The sequence below is a fragment of the Syngnathoides biaculeatus genome, chromosome 21 (genome assembly GCF_019802595.1).
Source record: "Syngnathoides biaculeatus isolate LvHL_M chromosome 21, ASM1980259v1, whole genome shotgun sequence".
Lineage (NCBI taxonomy): Eukaryota > Metazoa > Chordata > Actinopteri > Syngnathiformes > Syngnathidae > Syngnathoides > Syngnathoides biaculeatus.
This window is the reverse complement of record NC_084660.1, coordinates 6,387,642-6,403,029: the sequence shown is the minus strand read 5'-3', so window position 1 is coordinate 6,403,029 and position 15,388 is coordinate 6,387,642. Positions and strand designations below refer to the sequence as shown.

General features: G+C 48.7%; 1 protein-coding gene across 1 annotated transcript in view; it reads left to right on the top strand.

Annotated features, from left to right (window-relative positions):
* LOC133494610 (pyruvate carboxylase, mitochondrial-like) overlaps nucleotides 1–15,388 on the top strand; it is a 97,625-nt gene that overhangs the window by 5,161 nt on the left and 77,076 nt on the right. The window contains exons 3-10 of the mRNA XM_061808596.1: nucleotides 307–400; nucleotides 917–1,007; nucleotides 1,101–1,266; nucleotides 1,345–1,490; nucleotides 3,191–3,308; nucleotides 3,401–3,468; nucleotides 5,592–5,675; nucleotides 12,304–12,422. Coding sequence (XP_061664580.1) covers nucleotides 307–400; nucleotides 917–1,007; nucleotides 1,101–1,266; nucleotides 1,345–1,490; nucleotides 3,191–3,308; nucleotides 3,401–3,468; nucleotides 5,592–5,675; nucleotides 12,304–12,422 — 886 coding nt within the window. The remainder of the gene's footprint in view (nucleotides 1–306; nucleotides 401–916; nucleotides 1,008–1,100; nucleotides 1,267–1,344; nucleotides 1,491–3,190; nucleotides 3,309–3,400; nucleotides 3,469–5,591; nucleotides 5,676–12,303; nucleotides 12,423–15,388) is intronic.

Here is a 15,388-nt window from a genome sequence, read left to right as displayed (position 1 = left end):
GCTTTCCTCCCTTCAACGCTCGATAAAACTGCTTTAATCCATCATTGCGATTCCGATGGGTTTTTGGTTTGTGCGACGCGCGCGCACACACACGCACCGGAGCTTTCCGTCAGTGTCTGTCCTTCACGTTGGCGTGACGTGATACTGTATCTCCACCACGTTAGATCCCATTCATCACCCTGCAGTGCAGTGAGCTGGTGTTTTATTTATTTTTTGCGAGTCAAAATTTGCAAGCGTCAGAGTTGCTAACGTGATTTTTTTTTTTTTTAAGAAAGACGTTCAAGTAAACCTCATTTGGTCCTTCAGGTGAGATCGCCATCCGCGTGTTCCGAGCCTGCACCGAGCTGGGGATCCGAACTGTGGCCGTCTACTCCGAGCAGGACACCGGACAGATGCACAGGTGGGCCGCGGTTTTTTGCCGACGTCCTCCGCCGATGAAGTCGCAAAATCGGCAAAACTTAAGCCCCGATGATGTCAGAGATGCTAATGCTAAGCCACTTAGCGTTGAATAGCACACGGAGCTGTAACTGCACTTGTTACCCACAATTCTACGTTGCGCCCTCAAAGCGGGCCAGGGTCATGTGACTGGGACAACAAAAAACTTAGTATGGTACAAGTTGCAGTAACAAAAATCGTTAATGTTTTATTACACGTCTCGTATTTAAACCCGCAGCCGTTGACCTTTTTAAAATGCGTCGTTGCCTTGCATCTGATTTCATATTCTTATATCCATCCATCCAATTTCTGTAGCGCTTCTCCTCACTCGGGCCGCCTTTTTAAAACCGATTTTTACACACACGAAGAAATTTGTCCGACCGACAGTTACAGCGATAAAGCAGAATTATGAAATCTCGCGAAATGAGTCTTGCAGTGGGTCTCATCGAATACATATTTTATTTATTTTTTGTCCTTTCAGGCAAAAAGCGGACGAGGCATACCTCATTGGGAAAGGTCTGGCGCCCGTCGCCGCCTACTTGGACATTCCCGACATCATCAAAGTCGCCAAGGTATACTGTCAGTAATTTATGGAGGATATTATAAAAAAAAATACATAAATTTAAATGAATTAAGCTGATAATTAATTTTTTTTCCCCCTTCAGGACAACAACGTTGACGCCATCCATCCGGGCTACGGCTTCCTGTCCGAGCGCTCCGACTTCGCTCAGGCGTGCGCCGACGCCGACGTGATGTTCGTCGGACCCACCCCGGAAACGGTCCGCAAGATGGGGGACAAAGTGGAGGCCCGCGCCCTCGCCATCAGCGCCGGTACCGGAAAAACGACGTCTCCGGGCGCGGGTCCCGAATGGGTCGGCTTGGTTCGGTGTAACGCGTTTTTATGTTCAGGTGTACCCGTGGTGCCCGGAACCGACTCGCCTATCGGCAGCCTGCAGGAGGCGCACGCCTTCGCCCAGACGTACGGCTTCCCCATCATCTTCAAAGCGGCCTACGGCGGCGGCGGCCGGGGCATGAGGGTGGTGCGGGAATATGAGGTGAGCCCCCCCCCCCATATTTATATTCATGGCGTTTCGGTTTGGGCTGGAATATTATGGGCTGCTTTTTGTATCCGCAGCTGCCGCCGGCCTTCTGCTACGCGGCCTGTCGTCTGGAATTTCCTCCGGAGGTTCCGCGAGCGTGCGCGGCGGCTAAATTATTGCCATCAATATTCCGGGTGTCACCGTCACACTTGTCGACATATGGCCGATATTTCCCGTGGAAGTCGTATTTACAGCAAAAACCACCCGAAATGGGAATCTCCGTAGTCGAAGGCAGCGTTGCCTTTGCTATTGTCTCCTTACGTCGCAGCCTTTTGTTTTTCTTCTTCTCTGCATCTTATCACAACTAATTGAGTTTTTTTTTCCCTCCCCCCAACCCTTGTTGACGGCACAAGGCGCATTTTTGCATAACGAAGTCAATGCGGAGTGACGCATTGTTTTCCCCCTTTGTTCCCCATCCGAGGATTACTTTAATGTCCTCGTGGCACGCGGCTGTATCTGAAATGTGTAATTCTAATGTTCAGATGACTTCCCACAGGCGCGTCGCCGCCTCCGTGCTGTCGTCGTACGCGGTTTTGCAGAAAAACACCACAGACGGGCTAACGGAACGGCGTCAGTGTCTGTTCATTTGAACATTAATGGTGGCGCAACACTTGTAGACGGTTTGCAAGACTCGGTCATATATCCTTTATCCTCCTGTGAAAAAAGGGTATTAGTGTTGTACTGATGAGCTGGGATAAATTGATCTGAACTGCACATCTGTTTGGATTATACCACCGCCAGGTTAAATTAAAGCCGCCTCAAAAACCAATCAATATATTTACATTGTCTTGATGCACTTAAGTTATGTTTTCATTCAGTATTTGTATATATATATGTCAGTTGTACATTCCCAAAAAACAAACATCTGCGCTCGACGGATGTTGCATTCACTGAACCCCCGCCGTTTCTTAGACGCCAAAAGGTCACTCCGCAATTTCGGCTTCCGTTTTGACGCCTTCAAAGCTTCTTCGGAGTTTCGCCCAAAGCAGTTGTTGACATTTGCGGCCGCCGAGTCTTCCGGAGTCGCGGAGCTGTTTGGCGCGCGAAGGCCGGACAAAAAAAAAAAAAAAAACCCAAAAATTGTGAGTTTGTGCGGGCAACGGCGCTAAAACTTGGCTACGCCGGAATGCTAATGAGCGATTCCGCAGCCTGTAAATTGTTCTCTTCTTTTAGCGGGCAAAAGTTTTTGCTGTTTTGACTGATGACGCACGCCGCAGCCTTGACTGCCCGCTAGTTTTGCCTCCCTGTCGCGATGACAGCCCGGGGTCGGCTCTAGTAACCTCCCTGGAGGCGTGAGGCCGCGTTGAGTCACCCCCCCCCCCCCCGCGTCCCCAGACCCTAAAGTCGGGGGCAACGCGACGTCCCGACTGACAACACAAATTGAGTCATGCCCTTGACTTGCCCTCCTGACTCTGCGTGGCGTTGTCTCCCCGAAGGGAGAAAAGAATAAGAGACGTGACAAACTGCATGAAATTGGGGGGAGGTTTTTAATAAAAAAAATCATAAAAAAAAATGAAACAACCAGCTGCCGAGTTGCACTGCAAAGAACGAGGGTAAAATGCGTGTAAAATGATGCGGGTGACTTTTTGCCTCCTGGCTGATCACGATGGATTTCCTTCGTCGCCCCCCCCCCCCACCCCTCTCCCCCCTTCCAGGAACTTGAGGAAAATTACCAGCGGGCCTACTCGGAAGCGCTGACGGCTTTCGGCAACGGCGCGCTGTTTGTGGAGAAGTTTATCGAAAAACCGAGACACATTGAAGTGCAGATCCTCGGTAAGTCCAGCGGGCGACGGGCCTCCTCCGATTTGTGGCGGGCTCTCGCGTCAAGCTCCGCCTCTTAAAGCCACGTTTGTGCGTGTGCGCAGGGGACAAGTACGGCAATGTCATCCACCTGTACGAGAGAGACTGCTCCATTCAGCGGCGCCACCAAAAGGTGACTTTCCGACGCCGTCCAGCCGCTCGTGCGAAAGGTCTCACCTTCCAGCGCGCCCGTTATGATAAAACACGATAATAGGCTTTTGTCTTGCGCTCAGCGTCTCATTAGGCGACATATTAATAATACTTGAGTAGATTATGATTTTGAAGATTACGATGTGTGTGTGTCGTAGTTGCCGCGGCAATGGAAATGTCTTAATGCTCTTACCGGCGTCCGCAGCGCTTGTAGAATTCCCTCCGGCAAATGTCGGACTTATCTCGGGGTTAATTCTGACCGGCGCCAAATGATTAGCTGCCAGCTAATTCAGCTCATTGCTAGCATGAACGCACGTCTCCTGTCTTGCCATGTCGGCATACGGTATGCAGTCACTCACATTTGACGAGCGCGCTCGCAAATCTGCACAGCCGGGCGTGGAAAAAATCCCGCTCGTGCAATTTGTTGCGAGTGGGGAAAAAAATGGAATGATGGCACTTATTTTGTGCAGTCCTGACATCAATTTACGTGTTTATTTCATAAACGTTGTTAACTAAACAAGCCTGCTCCTAAACAATCAGTATTGCTCGGAAACAGGAAATGGAAGTCAGCGCTGACGTTGGGCCGAAAGCGCGTGTTCAGAGCTGCTTCACGCACTGCGAGCGCATTTACGTCGAAAGTCGCCGTCATGAATCATGTCAAAGGAAATTCAGTTACACCGGGCGTGCTCGACGCGAGGGAGATCGTGTGAGGGGTGACTGGTTGTTCCATCCAATAGCACAATTCACATACGTACTGTATAAAAATGAAAAGAGGAAGCCACTGGTTTCTTTTAGGCAGCACACTGAACTTTCTCTATTTCGCTAACAACCGCCACACATTTTTTTTTTTTCCAGAATTTACCTTACATTACCCCCCCCCCCACACACACACACGTACACCCACAATTACAAATGTTACAGTACTTACGTAGCCCATCAATGTGTTTTATAACAACAGCGTCCACCACCGCCGCTTTAGTTAGCAGCACAGTCTGGGCAACGTCGAGCAAAGACGAGCTGGACGTGCCGCTCGTGTTTACTTTCGATATTAATCAGAAATGCCGTTTTTTTTTTTTTTTTAAGATGCAGTGACTGTCGGAGTATGTGAATAAGACAAGAAAAAGCGGTTAAACTGGGCCAGGAATGTTTGTCGCAATGTATCGCTAGCTTGTTGCCACTAACGCCGATTTGCGTTGGACTGAACGGTCAGCATTTTCAAAACCTTGCCGGGTGCAAAGCGTCCGTGTTTATTCCTTATTCCTTTTCTTCGGATAAAGTTTGTCAGATCAAGAATTTTTTTTTAGTGATGAAAAATGTTCAATACCTTTTTTTTATCGTGTTCCGCTAATATCAGTTGAAATTGGAAATGATCATTTCTGAGTTTGAAATGTTTTTCTAGTTTTAGTTTATTTTATTCTGAATTCACAGTTATGTTACATTAATCGAGTCATTTATTTTAAGATCTTGAGATTCCATCCCTTAATCACACCCGCAACTTTTATCCGCGAGCATGACCGAGCACACCCGCACATTTTTTTTCAAACGTGAGCGACTGCAGTATGCGTCCCGTTTCGCGTTGAATCGCCGTGGACACCGATGAGATATATATATATATATATATATATATAATTTTTTTTTTTTTTTTTGCGGCTGCTCGTGTACTCCTGCTGCTGCTGCCGCCGCCGCTTGAGTTGATGTGACTTGATCTGCCTTTGCCCTAAATCTTAAGATCTTTTTCCTCCCGCTCGCTCTCCCACATGAAGACTCGCCTGTTGGAATAGATTTGGAATGCCGGAGCGCTGATAGGATATTTTTAGTCGCTCTGTCTTAGAAGTGAAATTTATACTCGGCGGGGAGGGGGAGGAAAAAGATGAGATAAGAAGGCTAATTGACTTCCGACTGTTTGATTTTATTTATTTATACGAGTAGAATTTCCTTGGATCGGTTCGCTGGGCTCGCTGCCTCGGGCCGATTTCTTGCGTTTTTCCCAATACTTTTGAGGGGAGCTTTTCAAAACAAAACAAAAAGTTCTGGATCTACTCTGGGATGGGTCAAGCTCGTGACCAAACGGTGACCAATCGCTGACGGCGTGCTTGTTTTTCGCAGGTGGTGGAAATCGCGCCGGGTTTCCAACTGGACCCTCAGCTGAGAAACCGACTTCATTCGGACGCGGTCAACCTCGCCAAGCTGGTAAACGTCCTTACGCTACATCGCCATTCACCATCCATCTTTTTTTTTTTTTCTTTTTAAGCAATAATTTGTTTAAAAAAACAATATATTTTAATGCCTTTTGAATGTGGGGAGTCACACAACATCCCAACAGGCCCCGCCTCTTAAAGGGATATGCGCGCGCACAGACGTTACCATACATACAGCATTTTCTCGACATTTTGTGTTTGCAACATTTTCAAATACATTTCTAACGTGCGCTTTCGTGACTTTTTAAATCATTTTAAATCCAGCGGGAGGCGCAACCCCGGTCTTTTTGTCCCCTAATTTTACAAGGGCACGATGGCGTTTGTGTTTGAATCCCAACACGATTGGCGTTATGAATAACAAGCCCGCATGTGAGTGGACTTCAGCTCGGCGGAAATAAAAGTGGACGCCTGACTTTGTGCTAAAGTAGCTGTGACAGCAGCATCAGATTTCATGCAGATACTAGCGAGGAGGAAGAAAAGGATGTGGGACTTGGCCTCGGAGGAGCAGGATGATACTGACAGAGAATGTCTTGCGTAAGAGGCGAGCCCAACTCCAAACGGACTCTGCGGCGGCGCGGACGGGCCAGGCAGCAAATGCACCGCGTGCGTCCGGCGGACCTTCTTCGTATTTTCCGTTTGTTTCCCTCGTTAACAAAATTGCACTTGCTTGTTATTGAGATTATCAGTACGGGTTTTGAGTTAGGGGCGAGTTTAAGAATTTTGAGGGTCTGCAACGGATTAACGGCATTTCCATTCATTTCAATTGGGAAACTTGATTTGCTAAGTGGATACATTTTGGTTACAAACCGAGAACTTGTAGCTAAGGGTACCACAGAAGTGTGAAGCGGCCTCACTGTGCGTATGCACTTTTTGTGCCGGTCCCCACGACGTCGGCTCGCCACGCTTGTGCCGAAAGCCGCTCCGTAGCAACGCTCCACTTTGCCCACCGAATTTTTGCGCGTGGGTTTGTGTACGGTTGCGTGTTGCCAAACAGAAAACAAGGAGATGCTTTTAAAGCAGAAAATTGTGCTCCAGCGTATTCTCCCAAAGCCTCTGAATGAATAAAATTGTTCGTTTGTGCGCGTGGCGGTTATGCGTCGCCGTGGTCGCCTTTTCGTCGGAATCGGCATCTCATTGGGGGAAGTGATGACGTGCCCTTATGGATGTCATCGCCCCGCACTTGTGCGGCGTGTGTCCCGCAGTCGTCTCGCGGTGGCCTTCTTGAAATTTCAAATATTCTCGCCCTTGTGCATGCCAAATAAAAAAGAAAAAAAAAAGCACTTTGCCGCTAATTGGTTGTTTTTCCTCAGGTACGTGTGTTCATTAAAAAAAAAATTAAGGGTTGCGCAAGACCATCTCCATTATATAGATATTTTTTTAGGTTCCTGATATCCTTCCTACAGGAGTTAAATCAGCACTTCTACTTTGACTAGTATCTCTCTTGGGAACGATTCCGATGGTTCATTTCTCATCGATAATCTCTCGCAATTTGTACACGCCGCTCTCTGTTGTCTGTAAGTTATCCCGCGCACCTTTTTTGCATGCAAATCCTTTCTGCCGAAAGAACAGCGTGAAGTAATTTCACGCTCGCGTAGCTCCAGACATCGCAGATTGGCGCCGACAAAAAGCTTGATTACGCGCAAATATTTACACGGAGCGACTGGAGACGCTTTCGGTCGTCGGGGAAGGAGCGCCGTTGGGGTGGCCTCACTTTGCGGCCGTTCGTCTCGTTCCAAGTTCACCTTAACTCGGCGCTCTTTTAAACGCATTGAAACTGTTCCTGCGCCTATTCCCGCCGGTTTTTCCAAATATGTGGCAAAGCGTGCTTACTTGAATCCGTTTTATGTCTCACCCCAAGTCAAAGTTAACTGTAAAAGTGACACTTATTATTTATTTTTTTTTTATTTCTTTTGAAATTTTCTGAAATTTTGGGTGTTTTCCAGCACGTGTTGGAAGCGAATTTGGCAGGAAGCGTCTGTGGCCGCTTTCAAGTGCCGGTCGGTGTGGAGATCTGACGGCGCTTAGATGCCGTCTGTCGTCTCGGCACATATCAAGCTTTAAATTTTCTTTTTTTATTCTTTTAAACCCCCCCCCCCCCAAAAAAAAAAAAAAAAAAAGTTTTGAACTTTTCCTTCAAGAGATCACAAGCGCCACGTGCGCCCGGGCAAAAATACCAAAACGATCTGTCCAATTAGCGCAACGTTGCGTGGTGTGGATTCTTGTCGGTTACTTTTATTACACCACGGCAGACGCACAAGAATGCATTTATTAGTAATGCTTTTGACGCGGTTGTGCACCTCGTTTCGAGGTCAACTCCAAAGCGAGCCGGGATGCGAGGCCCGCCGAAGACCGGAATAAAACGCGGCGGAACAAAGAGCGCGTCGGAAAGGGCGAAACGGCGCCGGGCTGCTAATCAGCCGTTGAATGCAAAACGCATGCAAACGAGCGGCCGCCCGCGTGCGGGAAATGAAACGCGGAGAGCGCCGTTGTGTTGACACCGACCGCTTTGTATGTATAATACATACATCACATGTACATAATTAGACCGCACCGACATCCATCGTCTTGACTTTTTTTTTTCTTCCCCTTCTCACCACGTCGTCGCCACACATAACTGCGTTACAAAGGTGTGTGTGTGTGTCTAATATCAGCGTTGCGAATAGATTTTTTTTTAATAGTGGACTCGCATCATTTCCTAAACGAGCCGGCGTTCATTACGCGAAGTGCTGACGGCGCAGAGCGCGGATTTGGGCCGGCGAGGGAGCTTCGGGGTTTTTTTTTTTTTTTTTAACACCAAAAAAAAAAAACCGTCCTGATTTGCCAGGACCTCAAATCGCGGCCGCTAGATTTGCGTGTCGAGCCTTTTGACTGGCTTCCGGTTTCCCAATGCGATTTTTATCAAGTCTGATACTAAATTTGTGGATTAGCATTTCCTCCCACAACGCCGAAAAGGTGGTGCACGGAACTTTACAATGCCGCTTGCGCCCGGTAAGCCCCCCCCCCCCCCCCCACGAAAACCACGCACTTTTTTTTATACGGTAACCTTTGAATTTTTACAGTGTCATTAAACTAATGGGGTCGGCTCTCCTCTTCTTCCCTCTCGCAGTACGCTGAACGTTCGAGTTCCGCTTGGGCGTATCCCCCCTCCGCCCCCCAATTAATTGATAGTTAACATCCGCTTTTACGAGCCCACAAGTTGCACTTGGCCTATATATTTCACATAAATATGGATGAGATTTCAGCGAATGCGACGACTGAAGACAGCGCCCCCCCCTTTCTCATCGTCGGATCCACTTTACGGCTCCATCGCGGCCCTCTTGTAAAAGATCCTTCTTCTCCGTTCTCCATTTGCCGAATGATGAGTACGGCGGCGGCTCCACTTACGCGTGACCGGATTTACGCTGGCTGCGGCGGCGGCGAACCTTCCGATAAGCGGCCGCTTGACCGCTAATGAACAACTCGTAAAAGAGGCCACGCTCGCGTCGAGTGATTAATTCCCGCGTTTCCCTTTTAAAACTGAATGTAAAACAAAGCGCTTGCACGTTTATTCATCTCAACACAACCCAAAACGTTTTAGATGGAGTTTAATTAGATTTTTAGATGAATTAGATTTTAATTTAGATTTTTCTTGATGATGATCTCTCTGTCACAGTGGTTGTGCACCTACGATGAAAATTTCAGATTCGTGATTTCTAAGTGAGAGAACTTGCAACACAGCAGGGTGTTCAAATACTTATTTTCTTCACTGTATATCTCAAGGTGAAAAACGGCAACTATTATGGTCTGCTTCTCGTTCAACTTGACGTGGAATAAAGTGGAAGTATTACGCTGCCTCCTGGTGGCCGAGGTGCACGCATGAGAAGGAGCAGCACAATCCCCATGGTATTATGAACCACGTCAATGTTTGATTCTTCAGAGCTGATTTTTTTTTTTTTTTTAATAAATACAATAATGTAGTTTTTTTAAAGCAATTTTTATTCTATTAAAATCCTCCTCCAAGGCACCCCAAGCGTCGCTCACCTTCTCGCCTCACCCCCGTGCGACCCCCGCCAACTCGCGGTCACATTTGCGGCACTTTTTTAATTAGATTTCACGCAGGGAGCCGACTATTTACTGGGATTATTTTTGGACCCGCCGTCACGGGAGCGCGGCTCGGAAAGTGCGAAATGGAGACGACGTATCGGTGAGGGCACGCGTGCGCTTCCGACGCTTGTATGTCAGCTGTGAACCAGTTGAAAATTGTGCTCCCCGGGATTTGAACGGGAATTGGATAAGATTAAGGAGAATCCTCGAATCTTGAAGGAAAATGACAGACACATTTTGCAAGTCGCAGCAAAACTTCTGTCATAAACTTTTCATTTTTTTGGGGGGGGAAGAATCAGGACAAGTTAGTCCAGTTTCCTACACGGAGCCCGTTACTGGAATCGCATTCTTTGGGTTGAACGACGCGATGCGCAAGGCTCGTCGAAGGCAATTTTAAATATTCATCGTCACCTCGCAAAACAAGCGCGCCGAAAATAAAAACCTGAGGGAGGAAACGGGCCCCGAAGAGGATTGCGCCGCGCCCCGAACGATCCAACTCGGAAATGTGCAGACACAAAGCGTAAAATCGGGGACGTGTCGGGGCAAACGGCGACGAACCAGCCCGTTCCGGTGAAAACTCAAGTCAGACATCAGAGGAACGTTTTTGGGTTACTTTCTCGACGTTTGCCTTTTGAGTAAATGCGCGCTGTAAGACGAACACCCCCCGCCCCCCTCAAAACTACTTTGAAATGATCTCATATTTTGCTTTCATCACACACACAAAAAAAAAGAATTAATGATGAAGGATACATTCATGGACTGCGTTGACGTTTGTGGCCTTTTTGTGACCGCGCAACTTTTAACGCTGAAGTTTTCTGTTCATATTTTGCGTCTCAGTTAAAAAAAAAAAAAAAAACCCACGAAAGTTTCACGTGGTGTTCGCTGTCCCGTCTACTAAACTAGGCCGTAGGATCTGGGTTTGCACTTGCATCTTTCTCTGTCCTTGGTGTTCAAAGACCGGCGAGATTGTTATGCTCGGCGCCGCCTCCCTTCTGTTGAGATTCCTCGCCCATACGTCCTTGCGGGGGGGGGGCTGCTGAGGGGAACTTGCTCGGAAGCACGTGGCCACGCGTGTTAGCCTAATTGCAAATCTCTGCCCGATGTGAGGCGTGTGTGTGGAGTGGGGGGCGTGATGGCGATACTGCTGCGCTCACAAGATTCAGGCCAGCGCTGGGAGTGAGACATTGTGCTGCGGCGGCAGAAAATGGCGACGGCGCAGACGGAAAAATAATGCCGGGAGTCGGCGGTAAACGAGCGCGTTTTTGTATGAATTCGGAAACAAACGACGTCGGCAAAACTATTCGGTCGCGGCAGGGACGGGAAGAAGCTGAGACGGCAGGCACGCGTTGGGGTGCCACACCGCTTCTGTTCCTACGGCGGGGGGGGGGGGGGGTGGGGGGTGGTGGAAAGATGACAACGTGAACAATGATGAATTTGAATCTGATTGCGTACATAAACAGCGGCGTCGCTAATATTGTTTGTCAAGGCCCCCCCGGGCGGATTGGACTGACATAGCAACACAAAGAGGCTGAAATCTGATTGGTTAAAAAAGAAAGGAAGGAGGGAGGGGGGAAAAATATTAACATCCACGTAAATGTACTGGATGCCAAGGAGACATTGGGAATAACTGAACTAAATTCCATGAATATTATATATGATATTATTATTATTTTGGGTTTGAATGCATTTTTTTGTGTGTCTCTGGGGGATATTCGTTGTTCTTTAGTGGTGCGGTCAAACGTGCGTGTTTTGGGAGGGGGAGGGGGAGGAAAAGAGTGCTTTTCTGCCACTTGTTCTTCCCTGCCTCTCCACGCTAAATGAGTCCACTCAACATTTCACCACAACGGCAGGATAAATCCATGTGATGTGCTGTTTTGGGCTTGTAAAAAAAAAAAAAAATAAAATAAATGTGGAGAGCGCCCCTTGAATTAGATTTTTTTTTTTTTTGACATGTCCTCTTCAAACGTCGCAAATGGTTTTCGAGGTTGAAGTGCTCGCGGAGAGCGAGAGGCCGATAAATTCTTTTCTCATCCGAACGCTCGGCTCCGCGTGGAAGCTGGTGGAGGGGGCGGGGCTTCTTTCCATTGCGGTTTGTTTGTTTGTTAATGTGCCGCATTATGAAAAAAAAAAAAAAAAAAAAGTACTTCACCAAACTTCTAAGATTCCATCCCAGTAGCAGTTTATAAATCTGCCGCATTTCATATGCTGCTTCCTCAGGTAAATTTATGTGCATGGACGTAATATTTGCAGCATTTGCAAATTTTTTTTTTTTTCTTTTCCATTTCTAACAGTGCGAAGCTATTGCCGCTGTTTTTATTTATAGATTCACATTTTGCACGCGCTGCTGAGATCAACACGATACTTTATACTGCGGGGATGACCGGCTGGAGAATTTGAATTGGGAAACCAAACAAACGTTCTTCTTCGTGTGTTTCTATCCGCTTCACGCTGCCCCCAGGTGGCCGCACATCAAAGGGAGCACCACATCCTCCATTGAGTTGCAGCAAATAACGTCGCGTTTGTTTCCCCCCCTGCAGGTGGGCTACGAGAACGCAGGGACGGTGGAGTTCTTGGTGGACAAACACGGCAAGCACTACTTCATCGAAGTCAACTCGCGGCTTCAGGTGGAGCACACGGTGACGGAGGAAATCACGGAGTGAGTATCGTTGGGTGCAGGAAAGCCGTTTAAAGCGGATTGTGCCGTCTTAATTGGTTGATTGGCTTTCTCAGCCCGCTGTCTCGCCTTCATTTGCCTCCTGCGCTCCCGAATGTGACGATAAATGTACTTCACCATCTTCCAAATGCGAATCAGGCGTCGGAATAAATTTGACATTGATGCGGTCCTTTTTAGAGGAGGAATTGCTATCATGGAATTTGCGCTCGCAGCCCACTCGTCCCCAATGCCGCACCGTCAAACTCTCGGCGTGGTCCGACGGAACTTCACATCTTTTTCCATGCTCAAAAGAACAAGCCTCGCTTTTTTTTTGCGCTCTATTCCTGGATCCCACTTCCTCGCCGATCCCTTCCTCCTCTCCAAATTGGCAGAAATTTAAAAAAAAAAAAAAAACAACAAAAAAAAAGTCCCCCCCCCCTCCCTGGACTGCAGGTGGGCTCGATGATCCCCAAAAGTCCTCCTTGAAAGCCCCTCCAGTCGGCGTTTGATCACCAAAGCCTCGCCGCGTTTGCTGGAGATGACATCTGCCAGTTTTGGCGGCGGCCTCGGCGGATGTGCGCCGCTCCCCCTTCTACTTCAGCCTTCCGGAGAGAAGCCCTTTTCGCCGCCGTCGCGCTTCTCACATTTGGCGCCGTCGTTGGGCCGGTCATCCTCCTCGGATCGATCCCGCCCCGGCGAGTTCGTGTGGGTGGGGGGGGGGGGGGGGTTGGGCGAATCAGGGAGTCCACGACATATCGCTTGTTCTTTCTCCTGGCAAATTAACGTCTCGATCAAGTTGACAGCACGTCAGGGAGGAGTGAGGAAGATCTGCATGAAGACATTTAATCCCGTCACCGAGACGTGTCCGCGAGGGACTCTGCGGTCAATGCGAATCAACCGGAATCCCGCACCGCCCTCATCCGTATGCAGGCCATTTACCCGCACCGCGTCGGGGCCGGCGATCATCGCCGTGCCGCCCACCCGCGCGCGGGGAGCGCGAGTTCAAAGCCATTGAATGTCAACTTTGGATCGGCTCGGAGTGCTTTGTATTGACGGGCTTTATTGATGGCCTTCACGTCGAGTCGGCGCCCGTCCATCCGTCACAGTCACAAGTAATAGCGCGGAGCCGTTTGATGCCGGGAGATATCGTTTTCCCATTTCTCGACTCGCGCGCGACAGGCGAACATCGGGAATTGAAGATTAAGAACGCCGGGATTCGGCACTTTTTTTTTTTTTGGCACGGATTTTTAAAAAATGGAAGCTTCGGTGTGGGGTTCGGCGCCGGGCGGCCTCGTCCTTTCAAGGCCGACGTGAGAATGGCGTGCGCGCCCGTCGCTTGCCGCGCCGGCTACTTTGTCTCAAACGACTGCACTCCGTCTTCGTCGGAGCCGTAAACGGTGGCTTGGCATCGGGAAGATGGAGAGAGATACGATGCATCCATTTACATGGGGAAATTAAAACGAAAAAAAAAAAAAAAAAGGGGGGGGGTGGAGGGAGGACCTTGACGAATGAGCCGAGTGGGCGCACAGGAGCAGGAGGTCAATTGGAAGAGGAGCTGAGTGACCGCAGGCTACTTTGGGAACGTACTAATGAATAACCGGAGCAAAGGTTGAGGCCTGCCTCCGTCGGATGCGGTTGCGGCGGAGCGCACGTCGCACCGTCTTGCATCCTTTCGCGCGTCCTCCCGTGTTTTGCCGTTGACGAAAGCAACCGTTTGTCTTCGCCCTTTCTGGTCTTGCGCCTTCTCTCTTAACCCGTCTCGGCCTCTGCGCCTCTGGTCCGGCTCCCTCAAATCTTACTTATTGATGTCGCTCATGGATAATTGAAGCCCACCCCGACCCCCCCGCCCTCCTGCCTTGGCCTCGTCCTGGCCTCCGCGTTCGTTGACGCGTTGCCGTATTGTCGCGAGCGTACGCCGCAATGAGCTCGTTGTCGATTCTAAGAGGCCGCGGATTGTCCGTCAGCGCGCGTTCCTCTCGCGAGCTGTGGAAATGATTTTCGGGTGATTGTAATTGTGCAACGAGGCGCGCATTGTGTGATTAAGGAGCCGGCTGATGAATGAGAGGACACGTCTCCAACTGTGCGCGCGTTATTTATGATAATGACACAGATGCTTGTCACGGCGATATTCACGGCCCTCGTTGTTTTGGTTTGCGCCGCTCCGTGAGCATTTACGTCTTTTGACTTTATCTGCCTGGTTTACTGGGCCGCCGCTATGCAGTAATTGTATTGCACACACCCATAGAGCACTTCTTTATTGGCAGTAAAGTTTCCTTTATAGTCGACCGGTAGTAAGTGTGTTGTCTTGCTACGTCATAGTTTATCTCCTCTGCCCCCCTGCTTTTCTTTGAATGGTGTTTTCACGATCGCCACGGCACGTTAATTGAATTCCCGTCGCGCCGTGCTTTCCGGTGTGCAGGCCCGGGCCGCTTGGGGCCTGTGTAAAACGGCTTAACTCCCCTCAGCTCATCAGTACGGTACTATTAGTCGTTCTTTGCAGGGGGGAAAAAAAAAAAAGAATAAACTGTGTAGTTGTCTGTCGACATGTGTTGCTGCACTATTTGTGTTCAGTCAGTTGCTTAAAGGGTTTCAGGAATGCGAAATAGATGCTAGTTATTGTTCGCAATAATCTATGTTTTGGCTTTAAATACACCATGGGTATTACAAAAAAAAAAGACTTCACTATCAATCACTTTAGCTGGGGAAAAAATGTGTATTTTATTCCCCCCCAAAAAAGGGAAAAAGGGACTCTGTACTCTGGAACGACATGACCCACATACACATACGTGCGTTTGTGACCCAGGTCTCCCGTTAATAAAAGAAAAAAACTCATTTGCATAAATTACCATGACCTAAATGATAAATTGGACTCATTTCCATACATTCTTCCCGCTAATCCCCTATTGGGGGTCCTCCTAAGCCTCTTACACCCACCTGGGGATTGTGAGCCAAGCGCGATCAAAGGTTGG